This window comes from Pecten maximus, chromosome 5 (assembly GCF_902652985.1).
Source record: "Pecten maximus chromosome 5, xPecMax1.1, whole genome shotgun sequence".
Taxonomy (NCBI): Eukaryota; Metazoa; Mollusca; class Bivalvia; order Pectinida; family Pectinidae; genus Pecten; species Pecten maximus.
Window position 1 is genome coordinate 30,204,478 of NC_047019.1, and position 21,115 is coordinate 30,225,592.

General features: G+C 36.0%; 1 protein-coding gene across 27 annotated transcripts in view; it reads right to left on the reverse strand.

Annotated features, from left to right (window-relative positions):
- Positions 1 to 21,115, reverse strand: part of LOC117327766 (androglobin-like) — a 125,451-nt gene that overhangs the window by 53,304 nt on the left and 51,032 nt on the right. For 17 of the 27 annotated variants that reach the window (XM_033884921.1, XM_033884920.1, XM_033884918.1 and 14 more), the window contains exons 1-8: positions 14,432 to 14,787; positions 5,172 to 5,274; positions 4,565 to 4,612; positions 4,054 to 4,152; positions 3,695 to 3,772; positions 1,379 to 1,597; positions 669 to 808; positions 303 to 392 (exon numbers count right to left, since the gene is read on the reverse strand). In XM_033884921.1, the coding sequence (XP_033740812.1) occupies positions 303 to 392; positions 669 to 808; positions 1,379 to 1,597; positions 3,695 to 3,772; positions 4,054 to 4,152; positions 4,565 to 4,612; positions 5,172 to 5,274; positions 14,432 to 14,772 (1,118 nt within the window). In that variant the 5' untranslated portion in view covers positions 14,773 to 14,787. Of the gene's footprint in view, positions 1 to 302; positions 393 to 668; positions 809 to 1,378; positions 1,598 to 3,694; positions 3,773 to 4,053; positions 4,153 to 4,564; positions 4,613 to 5,171; positions 5,275 to 5,958; positions 5,994 to 10,547; positions 10,652 to 10,811; positions 10,999 to 14,431; positions 14,788 to 21,115 lie in introns of those variants that run through there. The other 10 variants (XM_033884924.1, XM_033884925.1, XM_033884922.1 and 7 more) reach the window with 4 other exon arrangements.

Consider the following 21,115-nt stretch of genomic DNA (forward strand, 5'->3'; position numbering starts at 1 on the left):
ATGTCACACTTATATGACAATTTCTGAGTTCAAAGATATTTCCAGGAATGCACTATTTCTATTACTGAGTAATAATGCAAAAGTATTAAATACATGGGGCAACACATACAATGTATATTTCTCATTTTGGAAAAGGGAAAATCAGCTTGGAGAATATTTACATCATTTTTTATCTAAGATTGTCAGAATCCGATTTCATTTCCAATATTGAGATGAGCTGTATGGCCATTTGAGGAGAACCACTAATCACCCAGGGTATCTGTGTACAGCATTGTGGACCTCCAGAGAGGCGCGGTACTTACTGGAGGGGAATGGACTCCGGTATCCAGCCAGTCAGACACTGGATTATACTACAGTCTCCAAACTCACTGCTCGGGCTGCCTCCTGTGTAACTGTGCACAAACAAATCATTATATATCATTCTACAAAGTCACTAGCTGATTTAGTAGGTTTTCGTCTGTGATTAGCCATGTGTTATTTGACAATAAACCTCTCCGTCTTTCAGGTGTGAGATACTAACTTCAGAAAACATTCACTATCTTGCATTTGTAGCAAACACGAGACCAATAAAAGGGAGTTCGCTCACTACATATAAAAGAGATCAATTGACAGAAACTGTCCCCTATAAAGGTACATTGGCAGAAACTGTCCTCTATAAAGGTACATACTCGAGAGAAGCCACCTTGATGAGGGCCTTTGTAAGCAGTAGAGGCCAGAGTTCGTGCTGGTTTGTAGTGGCAGGCAGTAGGAGGTTTTCATTCTCATCAACAGGTATCTGATCATCAATGAGGATCTTTCTCCACACACCCTGAAAAAGTCATGTATGTTAACATCATACATTTGAATTGTTAAACATTCTGAAATGACTTATTGTGTATGCATTTTACATAATAGAATTAATATAAATCCTGTTAAAATACAAGGACATGTATTAAAATTTACCAAAGAAATCCAGATAATCACGATTTACTCTAAGGCATTCAACTTTTTCAATAAAAAAAAATCAATGTGAAATGTACAAATTCATGTACCTAACATCAATATTTCTGTTTACCATAATTTTTTGCTTATTATTTGCAGGCTATACATGTTTTTACATCAGGAGATGCCTATAAGCACAGGCTATCTGCTGATGCATGCTATCTATGGAATTTTTTACCAAAATCGAAAAAAATATAACCCTTTGACACTCTGCCAGCACTGGCTATCTGGAACTTATTTTACAAAAGCGTCAAAAATGCCTTAGATTACTTCCCACTGGTTATACCCTGAAGCGGGTAATACACAGGGAATTACGGCAGTATGATTATATAAATTAAGTTTTAAAAATGAGACTAATCTTTCAGATTTCCTTAATACAACACCTCTAAAGACTCACCATCCAGTACAGACGGACAGCGTATTTGCCATACGAGTTGTATGGGGGTATGTGTGGCCCCTTGACCACCTTGTTGACAGCATATATGTGTTCCCAGGGTCGCCAGGAGTGGGAGATCTCCTCATATGGCACAGAGGGATCAGCCTGCTCCGGAGGAGGGTTCTGGACAGCACTTGTCTCCCATAGGAATGTGATCTGGCTGATGATGAATCGCATCAACTGAAATACACACAAACACTAGTAATGAGTTACTCATTCAATAGTTAGTAAATGTTCAGTAATAGTACTCGTCCTATCCTATCATATCACACATGTACTTGTCCTATCCTATCATAACACATGTACTTGTCCTATCCTATCATATTTCACATGTACTCGTCCTATCCTATCATAACACATGTACTCGTCCTATCCTATCATATTTCGCATGTACTCGTCCTATCCTATCATATTTCACATGTACTCGTCCTATCCTATCATAACACATGTACTCGTCCTATCCTATCATAACACATGTACTCGTCCTATCCTATCATATTTCACATGTACTCGTCCTATCCTATCATAACACATGTAGTCGTCCTATCCTATTATAACACATGTACTAGTCCTATTGCATGTTATTTTATCACAAAACCAATAATTCTGATGGATTTAAATCATCGTTGAAGGACAGTTTCAATTGAATGTTTGGTATTTAGGAATGAGGTCAGTTTTATATTTAGCTATAGTCCAAGATAATCCTGACAACTTTAATTTGAATAAAAAAATATAAAGACACACTGTGATTAGTGTCTCCTGTGCTCAAGACATAGTGTCACCCCAGGTTATGTAACAACATGGTGACACAATAGACCCCCACCTCAAGTAAACTCGGGTACACCTTACCAGGCATCGTATATTATCTTGTGACAGATTATCCTCAATGTTATATTTTATACAAAAGATTGGCGATGAATTGGACACTGAAGTCCAACAACATTTACTACATAATCTAAATATTGATTTCTTACAAATTAACTCCGAAGAGATTGAGGAAATGAAATTATAAGAAATGAAGTGATGTGTAAATAGGACCTGACAAGCACCTGCTAACATTAACAAAGTGATGAAAATCAAGTTTTGCCTGTGACTTGTTATCAGGAGAAAACTGGTACCATTACTGTCATATCAAACCAAGTAATGATCACTGGGTACCGGCGGTAACAGCCACAACACAGCAGCTGATCAATACACAGCCGCTACCTGCTGATTAAAGCTCATAGAAAATCAATTGCATTCAATTCCTAACAAAATGCTAACTGTGGCAGTATATAATGATACAGAATGACCGACAAACTGGTCAACAAGGCTTTTTGACCGACAAACTGGTCAACAAGGCTTTTTGACCGACAAACTGGTCAGCAAGGCTTTTTGATCAACAAACTGGTCAGCAAGGCTTTTTGATCAACAAACTGGACAGCAAGGCTTTTTGATCAACAAACTGGTCAGCAAGGCCATTTGACCAACAAACATCTCCACAGTGTCAGTATTAGTGGAAGATTAATGACTTGATATATTATTTACCTTACAAGAACACCATCTCTTAACAGAGATGTCAAAAATGTTTTTAAATAAGCTGCAGTTTTTCTATTTACTGATAATCATTTCAAATTACTGCATATTTGTTCATGACAACTGTCCCAGACAACCAAAACATGTCCACAGTGTATTACTAAGGAACGGTAAATCTAATCGGACTTTATCACACTAGATTTCTACTGCCCTACGGAAGCTGTACCAATACCTAGTGGCTACTCTGATCTAATGACCTGTTATCTGGATCACTTATACAGAACAATGTTTCTGTTAATAATTCAATTACTAATCAGTTTCTCAGCAGGAGCAAGTGTCTGCCACCTGAAACCATATTTGAATTATTGAAGTATCTTGAATTGGACATGATAACAGAGTACTGAGTGTAAGATGGTAAGAGCCTTATGACCTGTAGTAGTGCCTTTACCCTAAAAGCTTCCATGCCTGTAATTGTCAGAGGTCTTACATTGCAGGGGTCCAGTGGACAGATGCTGTCAAGGTTAAGTCTCAATTTGAAGTTGAGAAATAAATCTACCAATAATGTTGTAGGCTCGGGTTGTTTGAAGTGAGCTAAGGGGCTTATATATTTTCTTGAGAAAGCACCAGATAAACAAGGAGGAGACTAACTCTTTTCTCTAGCTTTGCCCCTTGTTAAGGAGCTTATTGGCTTTCAGTTCACTGAGCTATGTCACTCTTACAGGAGATATAATAGATTTAAGATGTTTATGAGTCGATACAAACCTCACTGTGGTGGAGATGTTCATTAGCCTTGATGAGATCAAAGTCTCCCAGGCAATCCTGGTCCACCACTACTGGTGTCTGTAACATAAAGTATAGGGCTCAATGGTTAGTACGCATAGACAGGTGAGGACAACAGCAAGGGCTCAATGGTTAGTAAGCATAGACAGCTGAGGACAACAGCATCTGTAGCCACCTCAAAAGGACGACTAAATACAACATTCAGAGGAAATCGTCTTTACCAATGCAATTAAAATGGTCAATTTACATAAGGAATAAGGTTTCTCAAAAGTGATTCCAGAACAAAACATGTTGTCTTGTAAGATGTATATGGAGGTATGAGTTAACCATACAGTGTATACCTTTTCTGTGATGTAGTCACATGGTCGTTTCCAGTAGTGGGGTTTGAGGGATGGAGGCATATCAATCCTCCCATCTGGGTCCTCGTACAGGTGTGTGGCCTGCCAACATATCATTGTTATATTACCTCCAATTCATTTTGTTTAAGGGACAAGGTAAAAACAAATAACACGTTTACTATGATTGTCAGCATCTGTTGCCACTGTGCTATAATAAATCATCACTAGATAGAATCTAACTTCTAAATGACAACAGCTTTTCTATAGTGATCAACTTAATCACAGGTATGTTAACACAAATATGTTCTTATACTGTATACATACATACATAGCTTTTGAAAGGTTCATTATCAAAACTTGTCCACTAGACACAATGATAGCTATACACTACAAAAGTTATTTTTTAAGTTGATTATAATTATAACTGTAATATATCTCTAGATGAATTCATCAAATAAATTAACCTTACTATAATAACTATGGTAGATATCAATTTGTCCAAAGCTACACTTACCACAGGTGATTTGCCCTTGTCCTTGGCCCCTCCTTTGTGGGCGACGTCCTATTGGTACAGAAAGGATTGTAACCTAGTCATTTTTATAGGGAATATCAACACACATCTTATCCTTTAACTGAATAACTGAAACTGGAATAATTTTAGTCTAAAGGAACGGCCTAAACAATATCACAACTGATGACTACTGTGACAATGTAACTACAAATACTTGATGTAACGATCGACTCACACTGTTCAAATTCAGGTGTCATCAGGTAACTTTCGATCTATACATTATTCAATATCCAATTCCCGAGGCAAATTCAGGAAGAAAACATTACAGAAAATGAATAACATGTTTTATTTGCCAAAAGCAAATTTAACTGAACACAAGCTGTTTCCAGTAATCAATCAAGTGTACCCCCTCAAGTGTACCCCCTAAATTCTATATACATGTATTATTATACAATTACTAATAAATCAAGTGTACCCCTACCTTCTATATATGTATAACTGATAAACCAAGTGTACCCCTACATTATATATAACTAATTAGTAACATATACTACAATACAGTAACACAATAGTGCCCTATCTACAAATACTAAGTGCAACACACACTCACCCATTTTTCTGCATTGACATCGACTTCACTCCATTCTGGCCAAATGACCAGTTTAGGCCGTTTGGAGTCCGCCCCACCAGCACTAGCCGCTATGGATGCAGCCCTGAAATGACACAAGGAAACACAACACCATTAACATACCCAGAAAATGTATACATATTATCATCTCATCAAATCCATGTCCACTGTTTACTGAAATGTCTTCCTGTTCCTCTGATATAAAATCTGAACTGGTACAATGTATTAGTACATGACTTGTACACTACTGGAAACATCAGGTGAAATTTACTGTACTTAACTGTTACAAATTTGTATTGCATCATTGTAAATATTAACCAGGATTTGGCTTAAGAAGGGGAAGCAAACATAGCTAATGAATTCTACTGTCATAGTAACAGAACTCCTTGATGGTGTGATAACTGAAATATAATTGATTGTATGTAAGTATCAAACTGTACCAGAATATTTTACAATTTAGAACAAAAACACATCATCAGCTCACAGAACTTGTAAAATATAAAGTTCTGTGGCATGTAATGCTAATTTAAACCTAATCTACAGCATATATTATTAATGTAATATCAATAACAAGTTTACCATACAAACATCAGCATCCTTGATATCTTCTGTCATATTTCTATAATCAATTAAACAGTTGTCACACAGGAATCAAAAAAGAAATCCAAATGACTGTTGTTGTAAATCCAATAAATCCAATAGCATGCACATTTATACACCGATAGCAGACCATAATACTGCTGATATCATCAAACAAAACCAGCATTACCTGTCCCCAAGTAGGCACATGTTGGTCACAACACCCACAGATCCCCACCATGGCAGGTGCCCAGGTAACACACCTACAGGTCCAGATTCACTGAACACCTAGATCAATTCTACCAAATATTCTGGCTATTGGAATATACAACAAAGTGTCTTGCTTGCAGGTAAATGTTGGCCAGGTCGACCAGCTTGGTGTGCCTCTACCTGGCACAGATCAATAACCCTACAGTGATAAGCCTGGCTAGGGAGATTCATTGTTCCCACAACTCAGTCATTATATCTGTGTGATGCTGGAAGCTCCAGTCACACAGCCCAAGGTAAATCTACCAATCGTTATCCCCACCAAGTATCACATTCTCATTAAAACGGACAATTTCAAATCTCCTTGCTTCATTGAACAAGTAGGACACCACTATTCCAGGAGAAACTGTATCATAATGTCATCTTACTTTAAATAATTCACAGAAAATTAAAAATCAATACTCTCCAATCACCATAATTTTTACCTGTAAGGAATTTCAAGCAATGTTCATTACAAATTGATTTACCTTCCTGTTAGTCTTATCAGCTGAGGTTTATGATAATAAATGCATAAATTGCAGAAAACGATAAAAGGAAAACAAATCAATTGTCAATATTCAAATGTCAGCAGCTGAAACAGTATTATATGAGTGACAATATATTCGCCATGGCTGATCTAAATGTAATTTAAAAACTATTAATGGCTATGGATACTAAAGCATGAAAATAACTTTGAAACCAAGAAATAATAGCAATGACTCTCAGCATCTAATTAGAAGCTGTGTTGGTACATTGATCAGTTTCAGCACAATATAAAACATTTGAGTACATATATATATATATATAATACCTTGTTGATGTTTAACATAAAATTGTGCGATTACAATTCCCAATACAAGTAATGATTAAAGACTTTTTGTACCTGGATATTTGACCCTGGGCTTGACTCCTTTGGACTGAACTGTCCATGAACAGCTGGCTGGTCAGTAATCAAAACAAGCGACCACAAATAGATACTGATCTGACCGTGTCAGATAAGGCAGGAGACGGTTTGTGTGGTACCTGATGGTGGAACCAACGGGTACATTACTACCCATACATCTGCCTCAATACTTAACTGGTGATAAAGGTGATGATGAATTATGTACACTCCCCACCATCACCTTGTTACCATGCCACCTGTCCAGGTAGTGGACGAGTACTAGCTCCCATCGTCACCTTGTTACCATGCCACCTGTCCAGGTAGTGGACGAGTACTAGATCCCATTGTCACCTTAGAAAGTGAACACCAAGAAAAAACCACTTCACACACAACGCCCTGTAGAATAATTTATATCGCACCATAAAGGATATTTCTGTTGGTACCATGAAAAACCAACTAAACAAAGAGACGTCTCCAAGTCATATACCAAGTCTGTAATACTGATACAGACAATGTCTATGTGGTATATAGGTAGTCATACATTACACAATTGACATCAACGTCACATCATCCTCCCCTGGGACAAACATAGTATCTATGAAAATATTCAATATTTTATTTCAACATTTGTTTTAAAAGAAAACAAAGTATGGCACTTCAGACACAAAGAATAACAGCAACAGAAAACCAGTAGTTGAAACAACTACATCACAGCAAGTCAGATCTAGGAAAGGCATTCTCGTACTGTTTGACTCAGAGGACAGACAGGAATCTAAACAGTGTACCATGATGTTTGGTCCAAAGGAAGGGAATCTAAACAGTGTACAGTAATGTCTGGTCCAGAGGACAGGAATCTTAACAGTGTACAGTAATGTCTGGTCCAGAGGATGGGAATCTAAACAGTGTACAGTAATGTCTGGTCCAGAGGACAGGAATCTTAACAGTGTACAGTAATGTCTGGTCCAGAGGATGGGAATCTAAACAGTGTACAGTAATGTCTGGTCCAGAGGATGGGAATCTAAACAGTGTACAGTAATGTCTGGTCCAGAGGATGGGAATCTAAACAGTGTACAGTAATGTCTGGTCCAGAGGATGGGAATCTAAACAGTGTACAGTAATGTCTGGTCCAGAGGAAGGGAATCTAAACAGTGTACAGTAATGTCTGGTTCAGAGGATGGGAATCTAAACAGTGTACAGTAATGTCTGGTCCAGAGGATGGTAATCTAAACAGTGTACAGTAATGTCTGGTCCAGAGGAAGGGAATCCAAACAGTGTACAGTAATGTCTGGTCCAGAGGATGGGAATCTAAACAGTGTACAGTAATGTCTGGTCCAGAGGAAGGGAATCTAAACAGTGTACAGTAATGTCTGGTCCAGAGGAAGGGAATCTAAACAGTGTACAGTAATGTCTGGTCCAGAGGAAGGGAATCTAAACAGTGTACAGTAATGTCTGGTCCAGAGGATGGGAATCTAAACAGTGTACAGTAATGTCTGGTCCAGAGGACAGGAATCTAAACAGTGTACAGTAATGTCTGGTCCAGAGGATGGGAATCTAAACAGTGTACAGTAATGTCTGGTCCAGAGGATGGGAATCTAAACAGTGTACAGTAATGTCTGGTCCAGAGGAAGGGAATCTAAACAGTGTACAGTAATGTCTTGTCCAGAGGATGGGAATCTAAACAGTGTACAGTAATGTCTGGTCCAAATGAAGGGAATCTTTACAGGTTTTTTAATGGAAATTATTTACGATACTTCATATATTATAACATTGCTTTGCCAGAAAGAATTTCTCCAATATCTACACTTTGTATAGACTGTTAAATACAATCCAAATTAGTGATTATTGAATAAAAACACTGCAAAACCTTATTTTACAGTCACTTCATCAACAAAATAATGTATTAATCTATTTCAATCAAACATGAAACATTTTAGAGTAAATAAGGTACAAAACATTATCACACTCAAGAAAAGGGAAAAGGTTGATAATAGTCCTGGTCTTTATGACAAAGATCAAATTCATTTTCATCCCGTATATAACCAAATGTTAAAGCATATCAAGAATTACATATATATAAGTATTGGGAAGCAGATGAGATTTCAACATTGATGATTGGGTGAAAATAAGTACTGTAGCTATCAAACTGATAAATTTCCATTTTTTTTTTATCTTTAAGCCAGGATATATTGTATAGAGTTCATCGCCATTTTGATTTTATCATACTTTTTCAAAGTTATAATATTTATCGATGAACATCTGTCTTACAAATTGTTTGCAGTTAATTGAATGGGATGATTGATAAAAAGTTATAATTTGAGCAAAAAAATAAAGAAGTCTCATTCTCTCTTTAGTGAAAATAAAAGAGAAGTTTGCACTTCTGGTTTTGAGAACAATCATCCAAGTCAACATCTCATAATTGATTGTCGGGAATCGGTTGACTTTCCATATTAGATAATCATTAATAATGAAATATTGAGGAAACACTGAAATATATTAATGAGTTGTGTAAAGTTCGGTACATTATAGAAACTAGAAAGTAAAGATCAAATATGAATTTTTACTAACTCTTACAATATCAAAGTTGGTGTGAATTCAAAATGTTCATGAATAATGATTTGTATTTAGTATTAAAAGACAGCAGGAAGTTATAACACAAACTACCCTGAAAAAAAAAAATCTATAAGTTCAATCAAATGCTGATCAATTTCAAACATCTGCAATCTGTTACAGTTAATTTATCTACAGAATATATATAGTTTATATATATATGTAATGCTTGATCAAAGATTCATATTAAACTATCATTTACAAAACTGACAGCCATACAGTTTTAAATTCACAACAAAAAATATGTAAGGGTCACAATAGAAAAATCATAAATAATAGATAGGAATCAAGAATGTACATCAAAAATAGGAAAATTGTCAATCTCATTTGAGGGCAAATCAAAATTTACCATGTACATTTGTAGTTTCAAGATGCTTATATATCATAATGGATAACAAATTCAACATCTCTGAAATATCCCATCTGCTCAGCTTGATTTTTTCGTTTTTCTTACTACAGGTGTATACAAAAAAAATAAGTAAATATGCTATGTTTTTTTTCAGAAATTCATTACAGTATTCTGCACATTTAATAAAAAGCCTTAATCATTACATGCATAATACAAATATCTAAACCATCATAACTATACACAGAGATCTAGAGCATTCCGTGCATCTGATTTTTGTAATAAGATATTGAATTTCAAACAAATTACAGATCTTCCCAGATCTTGTAGATGTCGACACCCTGTCATCATAATGAGAACAAAATGCAGTTGAGTGAATAAGACCAATATCTATGGGAAAGTCAGTCCAACACCAATATCTATATAACTGCAATGTAATATACTGCAGTAAAAGGATAAATCGAATGGGTTACTGTACAGTACTGTAGACTGTACCTGGCTGAAGGCGGAGTATAGGGTATGTGGATCTGAGGAGATGTTATTGTTTGGGAGAGTATAACTGAAAATAAGAACAGATTTTAGTTAATTACGAGATATTCGTGTATACCATGTCTGGTAAGTTTATTGATAATATCAAACCCCTGCACCGGGATAAAATCAGCGCACACTTCCCAATCACCATGTCAAATACGATTACCTCGGACCGCTCTGTCTGGAACCCGACTTATCCCTCTCTTTCTGACCTACATTTTGTGCATTAGGTTGGCTATTTTTGCCTTGCGACATTGTTGTGAAATAATTTCAGGATCTGCGGTGAAAATTTATACACATATGATAATCAGCATTGACTAAAAATGAACGTATATGACATGCATATACACTATCTTGTTTGAATGTGAAAGTACCTGACCCGAGTCAGCCATTTTGTAACTAACGACACTATTCGCATGGTACAACTTACTCTCTTGGCGTAGCAGAATTAACACGATTTGTCGAAGGGCCCTTCTTTGATGCTTTTGAAGCCATTTAAGACGAACTGACAGTGAAGATATTACATTTATGACATCTAATTGGTATACGAGACACCAAATTCGTTGTCACGAAGGATCCGCAGGTGTCAACAAGAGCATGCGTCTGAACTTCAAAACAAACACAAGGGGGCGCAGTGTACAGAGGGAGAAATCATTATTTTAAGCGCATTATGAAGTGTGCAGTGCAGACGCTAAAATATGAAGGATTATATATATATATGCACAGAACGTCTCCGTGTAGGCCTATAGGTTTTAATTGGTTTAATAAAACCAATGGCTAGCTCATATTGGTATTAAGTAGAAATGTTTGCATAAGTACACTATTTAGTGTCGATAAGATGCAACAATGCTGTAGATAAAAAACAAGTAATGACACTTCTTTTTAATGTTCAGAAAGAAACTTTATACATATGCAGCTATATACATGTACACAACAAAAAAATCCACAAATCCACACTATCCCAATCACAGAAGGAAACTTTATATGAGTAGGCCTACAGCTATAAACACAACAAAATAAACACATAAACAAGTATAAGCCATTTACATCGTCCATCCCAATCACGTGTCATATCAGCACTTTAATAACTAAGTCACGTTCAATAAACTTATTTTCTTAAAATATATCAATAGATTTGATGTACATTGTGGGTACTGGTATGGTATACGAAATTGTATATTGTCACCTGATATATTAATGTTGTTTTCTCAGATATATCTTTTTATTATATCACATATGCTGCCATTTGTAAATAACATTGTATAAATGTTTATGGAAAAGGACGTTTATAAATGTAAGTTATAGAACTTGTGATCAATTCCTTAAATTTTTTATTTATTATATTTCCAATATTTACATCGTCCATCCCAATCACTTGTCATATCAGCAATGTATTTAAAATACATAATATACATCCCCAAAATCTATAAATAGTTTTCCGTTTTTGTCGTGATGGATTCCCCTAAAGTAACCGTCCTTCTGTTATGTAAGTAGCTTTGCTAGGTTAATTTGAATACAATCTTAGTTTAGCTTTTATAAGAGGTTTGCACAATGTTTTATCATACGGACAAGTTAAAAAGAAATATACATCATGTAATCGATAATCTTTATCCCCTGGATAGCCATTAAAGTGTGAATAATCTATCCCTACGATTATTAAATGTTACCTACCGACAATTAACGGAAAACACCTTTTGGCGGTAGTGGTCGTTAACGAAATAACCTTTTGACGGCAGTGGTTATTAACGGAAACACCTTTTGACGGTAGTGGTTATTAACAGAAAACACCTTTTGACGGTGGTGGTTATTAACGGAAAACACCTTTTGACGGTAGGCCTAGTGGTTATTAACGCAATAACCTTTTGACGGTAGTGGTTATTAACGGAAACACCTTTTGTCGGTAGTGGTTATTAACGGAAAACATCTTTTGACGGTAGTGGTTATTAACGGAAAACACCTTTTGACGGTAAGCCTAGTGGTTATTAACGCAATAACCTTTTGACGGTAAGCCTAGTGGTTATTAACGCAATAACCTTTTGACGGTAGTGGTTATTAACGGAAACACCTTTTGACGGTAGGCCTAGTGGTTATTAACGCAATAACCTTTTGACGGTAGTGGTAATTAACGGAAACACCTTTTGACGGTAGTGGTTATTAACGGAAACACCTTTTGACGGTAGCGGTTATTATCGAAAACACCTTTTGACGGTGGAGGTTATTAACGGAAACACCTTTTGACGGTAGTGGTTATTAACGGAAACACCTTTTGACGGTAGTGGTTATTATCAAAAACATCTTTTGACGCTAGTGGTTATTACGAAATAACCTTTTGACGGTAGTGGTAATAACGAAAACACCTTTTGACGGTAGTGGTTATTAACGAATACACCTTTTGACAGTGGTGGTTATCAACGGAAAACCCCTTTTGACGGTAGCGGTTATACATTTTAAACAGCTTTCTTCAACATTTTGTAAACTAAATTCATTGCATATCTGCGTTTATCTTTAAATCCCTCATTAACAGATAATCAAGCTTACCATTATATCCATGTCTAAATATTAGATTTATTTTTTTCTTAAACATTGAGTAACAGGAAAGTAAACACTGCACCACAATGTACGTAGTGATCCTCGACTTGGTGTCGAGCCCGGGATCCCCTGTCGCTCGCCGCAGTTCCCTCTAGTACGAAGCTATTGTCAGAAGGTATACATCAGTAGTGCCAGCCTGTCACATTTAGATGATAATATGTTCATTCTCTTATCCACACCCTATTATTGAACTATTGCTACCCACACCCCCAGCCACTAAGTCACCTCGAAGCTCGTCACTTATCCCGAATTTGGGCTACCATACAGTCAAACGTAATTATGTCCCAATACGTTTTTATAATATTTGTTACAGCTATTTCAACTTTAGAAGTGTCGATTTAGTACAACTCGAGAGATAACTTTAATAGACACCAGCGTGTCTGACAACCATTACCCTCTGGCCTATAACGAAACCCATACCGCACATATTGCTTTTCAATGACTTTCAGTGTGTAGTATTTGTTCGTAACGAACTTTCTTAAGACTGTATCAACACATTAATGTATTAAGTGCCATGTTCTAAAGATATACAATTCTTTTCATTACTCTGTACAGGTGACACTCTGCACACAACTCTGTACACAAATCTCAGATCAATTGAGTAGTTATACCCCCCCATTTATTAAACGCTTCCCTCGATTTTGATTTTGTTATTAGTAATTGCCCCTATTTCATTTTTTCAACAATTCGCCGGGTTTCAGGATTTTTTTAATGAGAATTTTCAGGTTTTTTTTTATATCTTTCTTCATTGGTGAGCTGATCCGCTGCTTTACCAAGTTGATTTGTCAAAATTTGTCATACGGATAAAAACACTATATTACCTGTTGTTGTGCTCCTATTGCTGGTCAGTGAAGGGCATTGTGGGAAGGGTTGTTACCAACATCAAACTAAGACGCTTTTGACACGCGCAACATGTACTGCTAAACACCTAACCCGACGTCGGCCAATTAAATGTCTAACTCGTATTGATACTGACCCTGACTGAACGTGATCGGCTGATAAAGGTCGATAAACTAGATACAGCCTATTGATCGACTTCATACACGACCATTATAATTGCCAGTAATTGTAACATAATTGCGATCATTATAAAGAATTTGAAACTCCAGAGAGATTACGGGATTTCATAACTGGAAAAAACGAACTTGAGCTATCGTAATATTTGGCAGGTTCATAAAGAAAGATGGCAGGTGCACTTTTACTTTAAAAAAAATAGCACCACTCCATCTAGCAGTATCGTCTTTACACAAAGACAGCTAATCTGGTAAAATGACGGAGGATTGTTGATGTCCGCCCTATATAACGAGGCTAGATTTCTGGGTATTGTTTGAAACAATTTACCATAATTTGATCATTTATATTTTCGTTATTTAAAAACTGAATATCTTCGGGGTAGTTTATGACATGCCGTGATAATAAAACATTGATATGAAACTGACGATATAAATTGCACCAACTGACCTTTCTCCGTACATTGGCGAATCTACCGGCCCCGGGGACGCGGTCCGATCACTCAGGACCGACCCCCGTCTTGACTCCGCTTTGTCAGCGGACGACCCTGTTCGTGGTTCACGCCCAATTTTGGAAACGGTGACAGTGACTTCCTCCGGAGAATCCGGAAGGGAGGGATATATGTGAACCGTCCGATAGTAAGTGTCCCCTTCCCTGATATCCCCTAAGGACCCGGACACACGCATGGACGGACCGGTCAGCGTTCCGTCCTTTAGGGACACGCGCTTCTTCAGATGATCCCCGGTCTTTTTACCGGCATTTCCAGGAAGCAATGAATTCCTTCGACTCATGATAACGGTACAAAATTTTCACACATATAAAGGAAAATTGATCATAGTCCGGTCTTCCTTAAAACTTTCCTACATACTTGTAAGAAAACAGGCATCAACCGTTAGAACACATCTGGAGGAATTCCCTAAACCAGATATACGGCACTGTTGAACTAGCGATATCCGAAGTGGTATCCGAAGTCAACATCAAGTATCAGAAGAATCCCTGTGGAGCTATTTTACTGAACGCCTGAGTACATAATGGACAGGCCAGTGTTTGCACGAGCTGGGGTAAACATTTACTTTCACACGACCGAGGTTCTACTGTGCTGGTGATCAGTCGTGATGGTAAGACGTCTCCAAGACACACGGCGAGATGTCCCTATCCTGCTGTCACTATCGGATGTGCTTTATTATGTTTGGATAAAGGATTAATCCAGTAAACTTTATATTTCACGGACCGCACGCCTTAGTATCTTAGTCACTTAGTACTAGATCATTTATTCATACACAACTTTAACAATTAGCCTAGAAGCCGTTTACCACCTTGTTGGTACCCGTGCCGTGGAAACAGATTTTCAGGTACACCGACTGGGTCCGATTTCCCTGAATTCTTCAGATGTAATAGGACTCATTAAATCACAAGCTTGTTAACTAAAAAGCCAGTTCCAAGCAGAGTGTCACAATCAAAACTGTTAAATACTGATATCTGTTAAGTCAGTTTACTCTAATTCCGTACGAATTACATCCCCATTCCGTGAGCGGCGAGACCGTACGATGATGACTTGTGAGATGAGTTGGGACCCGTCTGTAGTTTACCAGGCCCGTCTCGCTAAAAGCACCATTAACATACCCGGATTAGCCTTGGTGGAGAAGATAGCAAATTCACGCTAATTATCTTTACATTTAGATAGCTACATACGATTTAAAACGACATTCCATATTTTTGTGACACCGGACACGCTGTGAGACACTTTACGATATAGTTTTTCGTCAATTAAACCCCGAGATCGATTTCAAAAGTTCTTGCACACCGCCATTATGTAGTAAGTGTTTACCCAATATCTCAGACAAACTGGAACTCCGTTATACATTATCATGTACGGTGATTGGCGTGTAGGTAAATATATATCCGTGGATCTGTTCCATGTACACTGTTATGTACCACGGAGGCACACACACCTATTCCCCAAGGATTTTTTTCCGACGAAGTTTCCTTACGGTCCAAAGCAGCGAGACCGAGTCAATTCCTCGGGCTTGTTTTATGTCCCCAGTTCACGCGGCGGTGTTAATTTTATTATCCAACACGGAAATTATCGACACAAACTTATACTGATTATCAATTGCAAAATTGTTTGTCCAGTTGAATGAAATTCAATTGATTTTACCTTGTGGCGTACACCGTGCTTGTCGGGTATGACCCGGGGTACCGTTCAGTTCATTATAAAATACATTCCAAGGTTTTTTAATGACATTTCAATGTGGTTTTATAAATCTATTAATTCCATAGTTACTCTTCACACTTGTATCTATGATACATGTTTTACAGTGTCGGCCATAGACTGTGCCGCCCAATACATAGCGTCCTGATCAATACAGATAGCCCGATTATTGATTTCGATAAACGGGTATGTAAATAATTTAAAACTAGAAGTATTTTTGAATTAGATATTTCGATTTTAAAACCATTATCCACATGTTTGTGGTCGATCAAATAACATCATATTAAAAACTAATGTTCCATGTAGGAAATATCATATTAAATGCTAATTTAAAATAATCGAAATCGAATCAAGTACGGACTTGATTCATCTCAATTAAAATGAAACTCGCGACCTACGTCATCGAAATTTGTTTAGTTTAACGTTGACCTATTAACAATCCCAAGTTGTAAACAAACGTTCTAAACAAGCCTCCAAATACTTAAACAAATGTCCCAAAATGAGGAAAAGGGTGTGCGTAAGGAGGGGGCGGGGGTTTGATCGAGAAAAACTCCAACATGTAGAGATTGTAAGCAAAAACGCTATGAAAATGCTATATCATGAAAACAAAAACATCATGACTAACACCATATTATGTAAACAAAAATGTCATGAAAACGTCATCTTATGTAAACAAAAATGTCATCAACGCCATATTATGTAAACAAAAACGTCATGAAAACGCCATATTATGTAACCAAAAAACACCATTAAAATGCCATCTTATGTAAACAAAAACGTCATCAACGCCATATTATGTAAACAAAAACGTCATGAAAAACACTATACTATGTTGACAAAAACGTCATGAAAACACCTTATCATGTAAACAAAAACGTCATGAAAACGCCATACTATGTAAACAAAAACTTCATGAAAACGCCATACTATGTAAACAAAAACTTCATGAAAACGCCATACTATGTAAACAAAAACGTCATGTAAACGCCATATCATGTAAACAAAAACGTCATGAAAACGCTATATTATATAAATAAAAAAACATCATGAAAACGCCATACTATATAAACAAAAACATCATAAAAACGCCATATTATGTAAACAAAAACGTCATATCATGTAAGCAATTTAAACATAAACGCCATAATACAGAAATCGCTGTAAACAGAAGGTCTGAATATTTAGCTGCGATACCATGCCCAAATCAGCCACACAATTTTTACTGTTATAGGAGATACAATCCATCAATGTGTGGGGTGGTAACACGGATTGCTAAAATAACATGTCACAACTCAAGAGCTCACACACACATACATGTGGTATATTTCGCCAGTGTATAACTCAGCATTTATTGTACTAACTGTCTATATCGTTAAACTTTGTAACGACAGATTACTATCACTCTAGTGAAATCTAAACTCATTTTATTCCCATTTATATTGAGGGTAAATACATGTAAGTGTTTCGATAAAAAACGATAGTGTTCGGCAGAGGCCTATAAATATATACCTGTAGTTATATACAGACACCTATGTTCAGTGAGGACACTGTAAAAAGAACCCGTGTAGAAATCGCCATGGAGTGGTTTGAACTGATATTTACGGATACGGATATGGAGATAGGCTTGACATTAAATCTAGTTACTTAATGAAGTAGAAAGCGCAAGAATGAAACTATACTGACGAACACACATCTGAGTACATCATGTTACAAAATATGAATTTCTAAAATATCGGTCAACTACATATACATCACTGTTAGCCTATACTTGTGACCGACACTGATAAAGCGGAGTAAATGTCAATATATAACGACTCCAATATCTACTAAATGTCGTTAGACGAGAAAGGATCAGTGTTTTTTTCCGACATGAAAGCGAACTGACTTCCGTATAATAACAATAAATCATCGGACTATCGATCCCGCCACACCAGGTAGGTCAGCATCCTCATCATTAGGACAGGTAGGTTTCTGTATTACATTACATCATGTCTAACAAGGTAATATTTAAGGAGCAATTAGGCTACGTGTTTCATCAAATCATATGAGACATCAAATACGTTTATTGTATTGTGAGAATTAAAGACAAATGAATTCCTACAGTATTATATGATTGTGATGAGAGAATAATAGATAATGTACAGATTCCAACTAAATATAAAAAAAAAAATTATATTGAAGAAAAAAAGATCCATACAGGTAAATGGAGTTTCAAACACCAGTAAAACAGAGCGTGTGTATTGTGAGTACAATAGTATGTACGTCACAATATAATGCATTTATTGATGTCCGTGTTAAGTAGGCTAAGATAAACGTATGCCACACACCATGGCGAATTAGTCCTGTACGAATTTCTACTGCTAACATTAATTGATGTGCCATTTAATGTTTCATTCTTTATTCATTTGCAGGTATCTTTCAAAATTTAATCACCGTTAAATAATATACGTTAAATCTACTGTATATTTTGTTCGCTCGAAAATAATTCTTCTGAAAAATAATGATTGCTCCCTCATAGCACCTATTTACGACTAGTAGTAAGATCGTATTACATTATATGCGCTACTACTGTCTAAATTTAGATATTTTGGCGGGAATATTTAAAGATATCCACAATACGTTCAAATCATTTATTTCAATATCCCACAGTAATCCGTTTTGGTATGTAGGTATTGTCACTAATTTAAAGTAATGCTTACTAGAATATGTTTAAGATGTTCGACTATTCAGAACACGTGGCCTTACCTAACTTGGTAAAAAAGAAAGTTTACTATACATACATATAATATGTGTGTGTATCTAAATATCCATTTTGCGTATCATTTGTAGCTTTTGACCAATCGGACTATAATAACATCACGTAGACTTACTTTACAGATTACTTTAAATAGATCGGGAGATGGAATTCTTTTTATACATGGTTACATGTCCTGTCACGTCCTTTGCTGTTCACAACGACAGTATAAAGGGAAGTAACTCCCGTGTATTTGTCTTGCTAACTCGGATATTGTCCTCCCTGCCAGGTGTTGTTTTTCTCTTTCCCCCACAGTTAACAACCAATGCAAAATCAAATGCCAAAGTTTAATATAAATCACAATAACATTCGCCACTAGTCATATCGATATACAATGTACATATATCTAAAGGATTATATCTGTTGTACACAAATCGTTTAAATGATCAGTAACAAGACCAGTAGGTTAGGGGTAAGTACTACAAACGTGATAACAGTACGAGAAAAATGGTAGATGAAAAAAGAAAGGAGGAAATTGTACGAAAAATAGAAATTAAAACAGTCATAGTCACAGTAATGAGTTTTTATAATTGTATAATTATGAAATATGAGAAAATTAATTATAGAATGTATAATGAAGATAAAACAAGAGAATTAATGAACCATCAAGTAGTCTTTTTCTTTTCTCCCATTCTTTATCTAACTTCCGTAAATTACCTCATTAATAACTCACTTCAAAACGTCGATAATTGTTTCATTATTAAAATCATCATATTGTCATTTAGAAGACAAACGGTCTGTTTCTGGGTGTAGTATTACATTTGAAATATTTAATATCACCAACAGTATGTGTGGGTTATACGTAACACACGGGATTTTATACCATTGTATCTAGAGAGGGCACTGATGCCTTGGCATTAGTTGTCTGATTACACAAGAAACTAGAATTGTAAGTCAATGGCTAGATAATACCCCCGCTGCTCATTTTGACCAAACAGAAACCTCTATTATGTTTCCATAGTAACGGTTATGAAAACTCTCCATTAATAATTCACATCACTTGACATGGCATTGATGGCAAAGATACCTGTATGCACATCTTTACACGGTTCTTAACATTCCTGTGTAGTTTCATTGAAAATGGTTAAAAGTAGTCTGGACAAGAAATGTCCCATCATATGGGTAACGTGACGAGTTTTAAAAAATCAATGAATTCTTTTTACTAAAACCTCACCCCCAACAATGAACCGATTGCATAGTTACCTGATACAACAACACCATCAACAATCACTTAGTGGCCAATCTTTACAGTTATGGCAGGCTTAAAAGTCCAGGTAAAGCTATATATAAACAATGTTTAGGACACTCTATACAGCTATAGGAGACCATACACATTGTATTACAGATATAATTATTTAGATTTAACACACCATAGCGACACCCTGGTCGATGTCAATTTAAAGTAGACAGAATGGTCTAGCTCCCCATATAACACGACCACTATCCTACAATGATAGCTGGTATTATAATAAACAACCATTAAGTACTTATTTTAGTGTAACATGTATTGTAATAAACAACCACTAAGTACTATTTTAGTATAACGTGTATTGTAATAAACAACCACTAAGTACTATTTTAGTATAACATGTATTGTAATAAACAACCACTAAGTACTGTTTTAGTATAACATGTATTGTAATAAACAACCACTAAGTACTATTTTAGTATAACGTGTATTGTAATAAACAACCACTAAGTACTGTTTTAGTATAACATGTATTGTAATAAACAACCACTAAGTACTATTTTAGTATAACATGTATTGTAATAAACAACCACTAAGTATTTTAGTATAACATGTATTGTAATAAACAACCACTAAGTATTTTAGTATAACATGTATTGTAATAAACAACCACTAAGTACTGTTTTAGTATAACATGTATTGTAATAAACAACCACTAAGTACTGTTTTAGTATAACATGTATTGTAATAAACAACCACTAAGTATTTAAGTGTAACGTGTATTGTAATAAACAATCACTAAGTACTGTTTTAGTATAACATGTATTGTAATAAACAACCACTAAGTACTGTTTTAGTATAACATGTATTGTAATAAACAACCACTAAGTACTGTTTTAGTATAACATGTATTGTAATAAACAACCACTAAGTACTGTT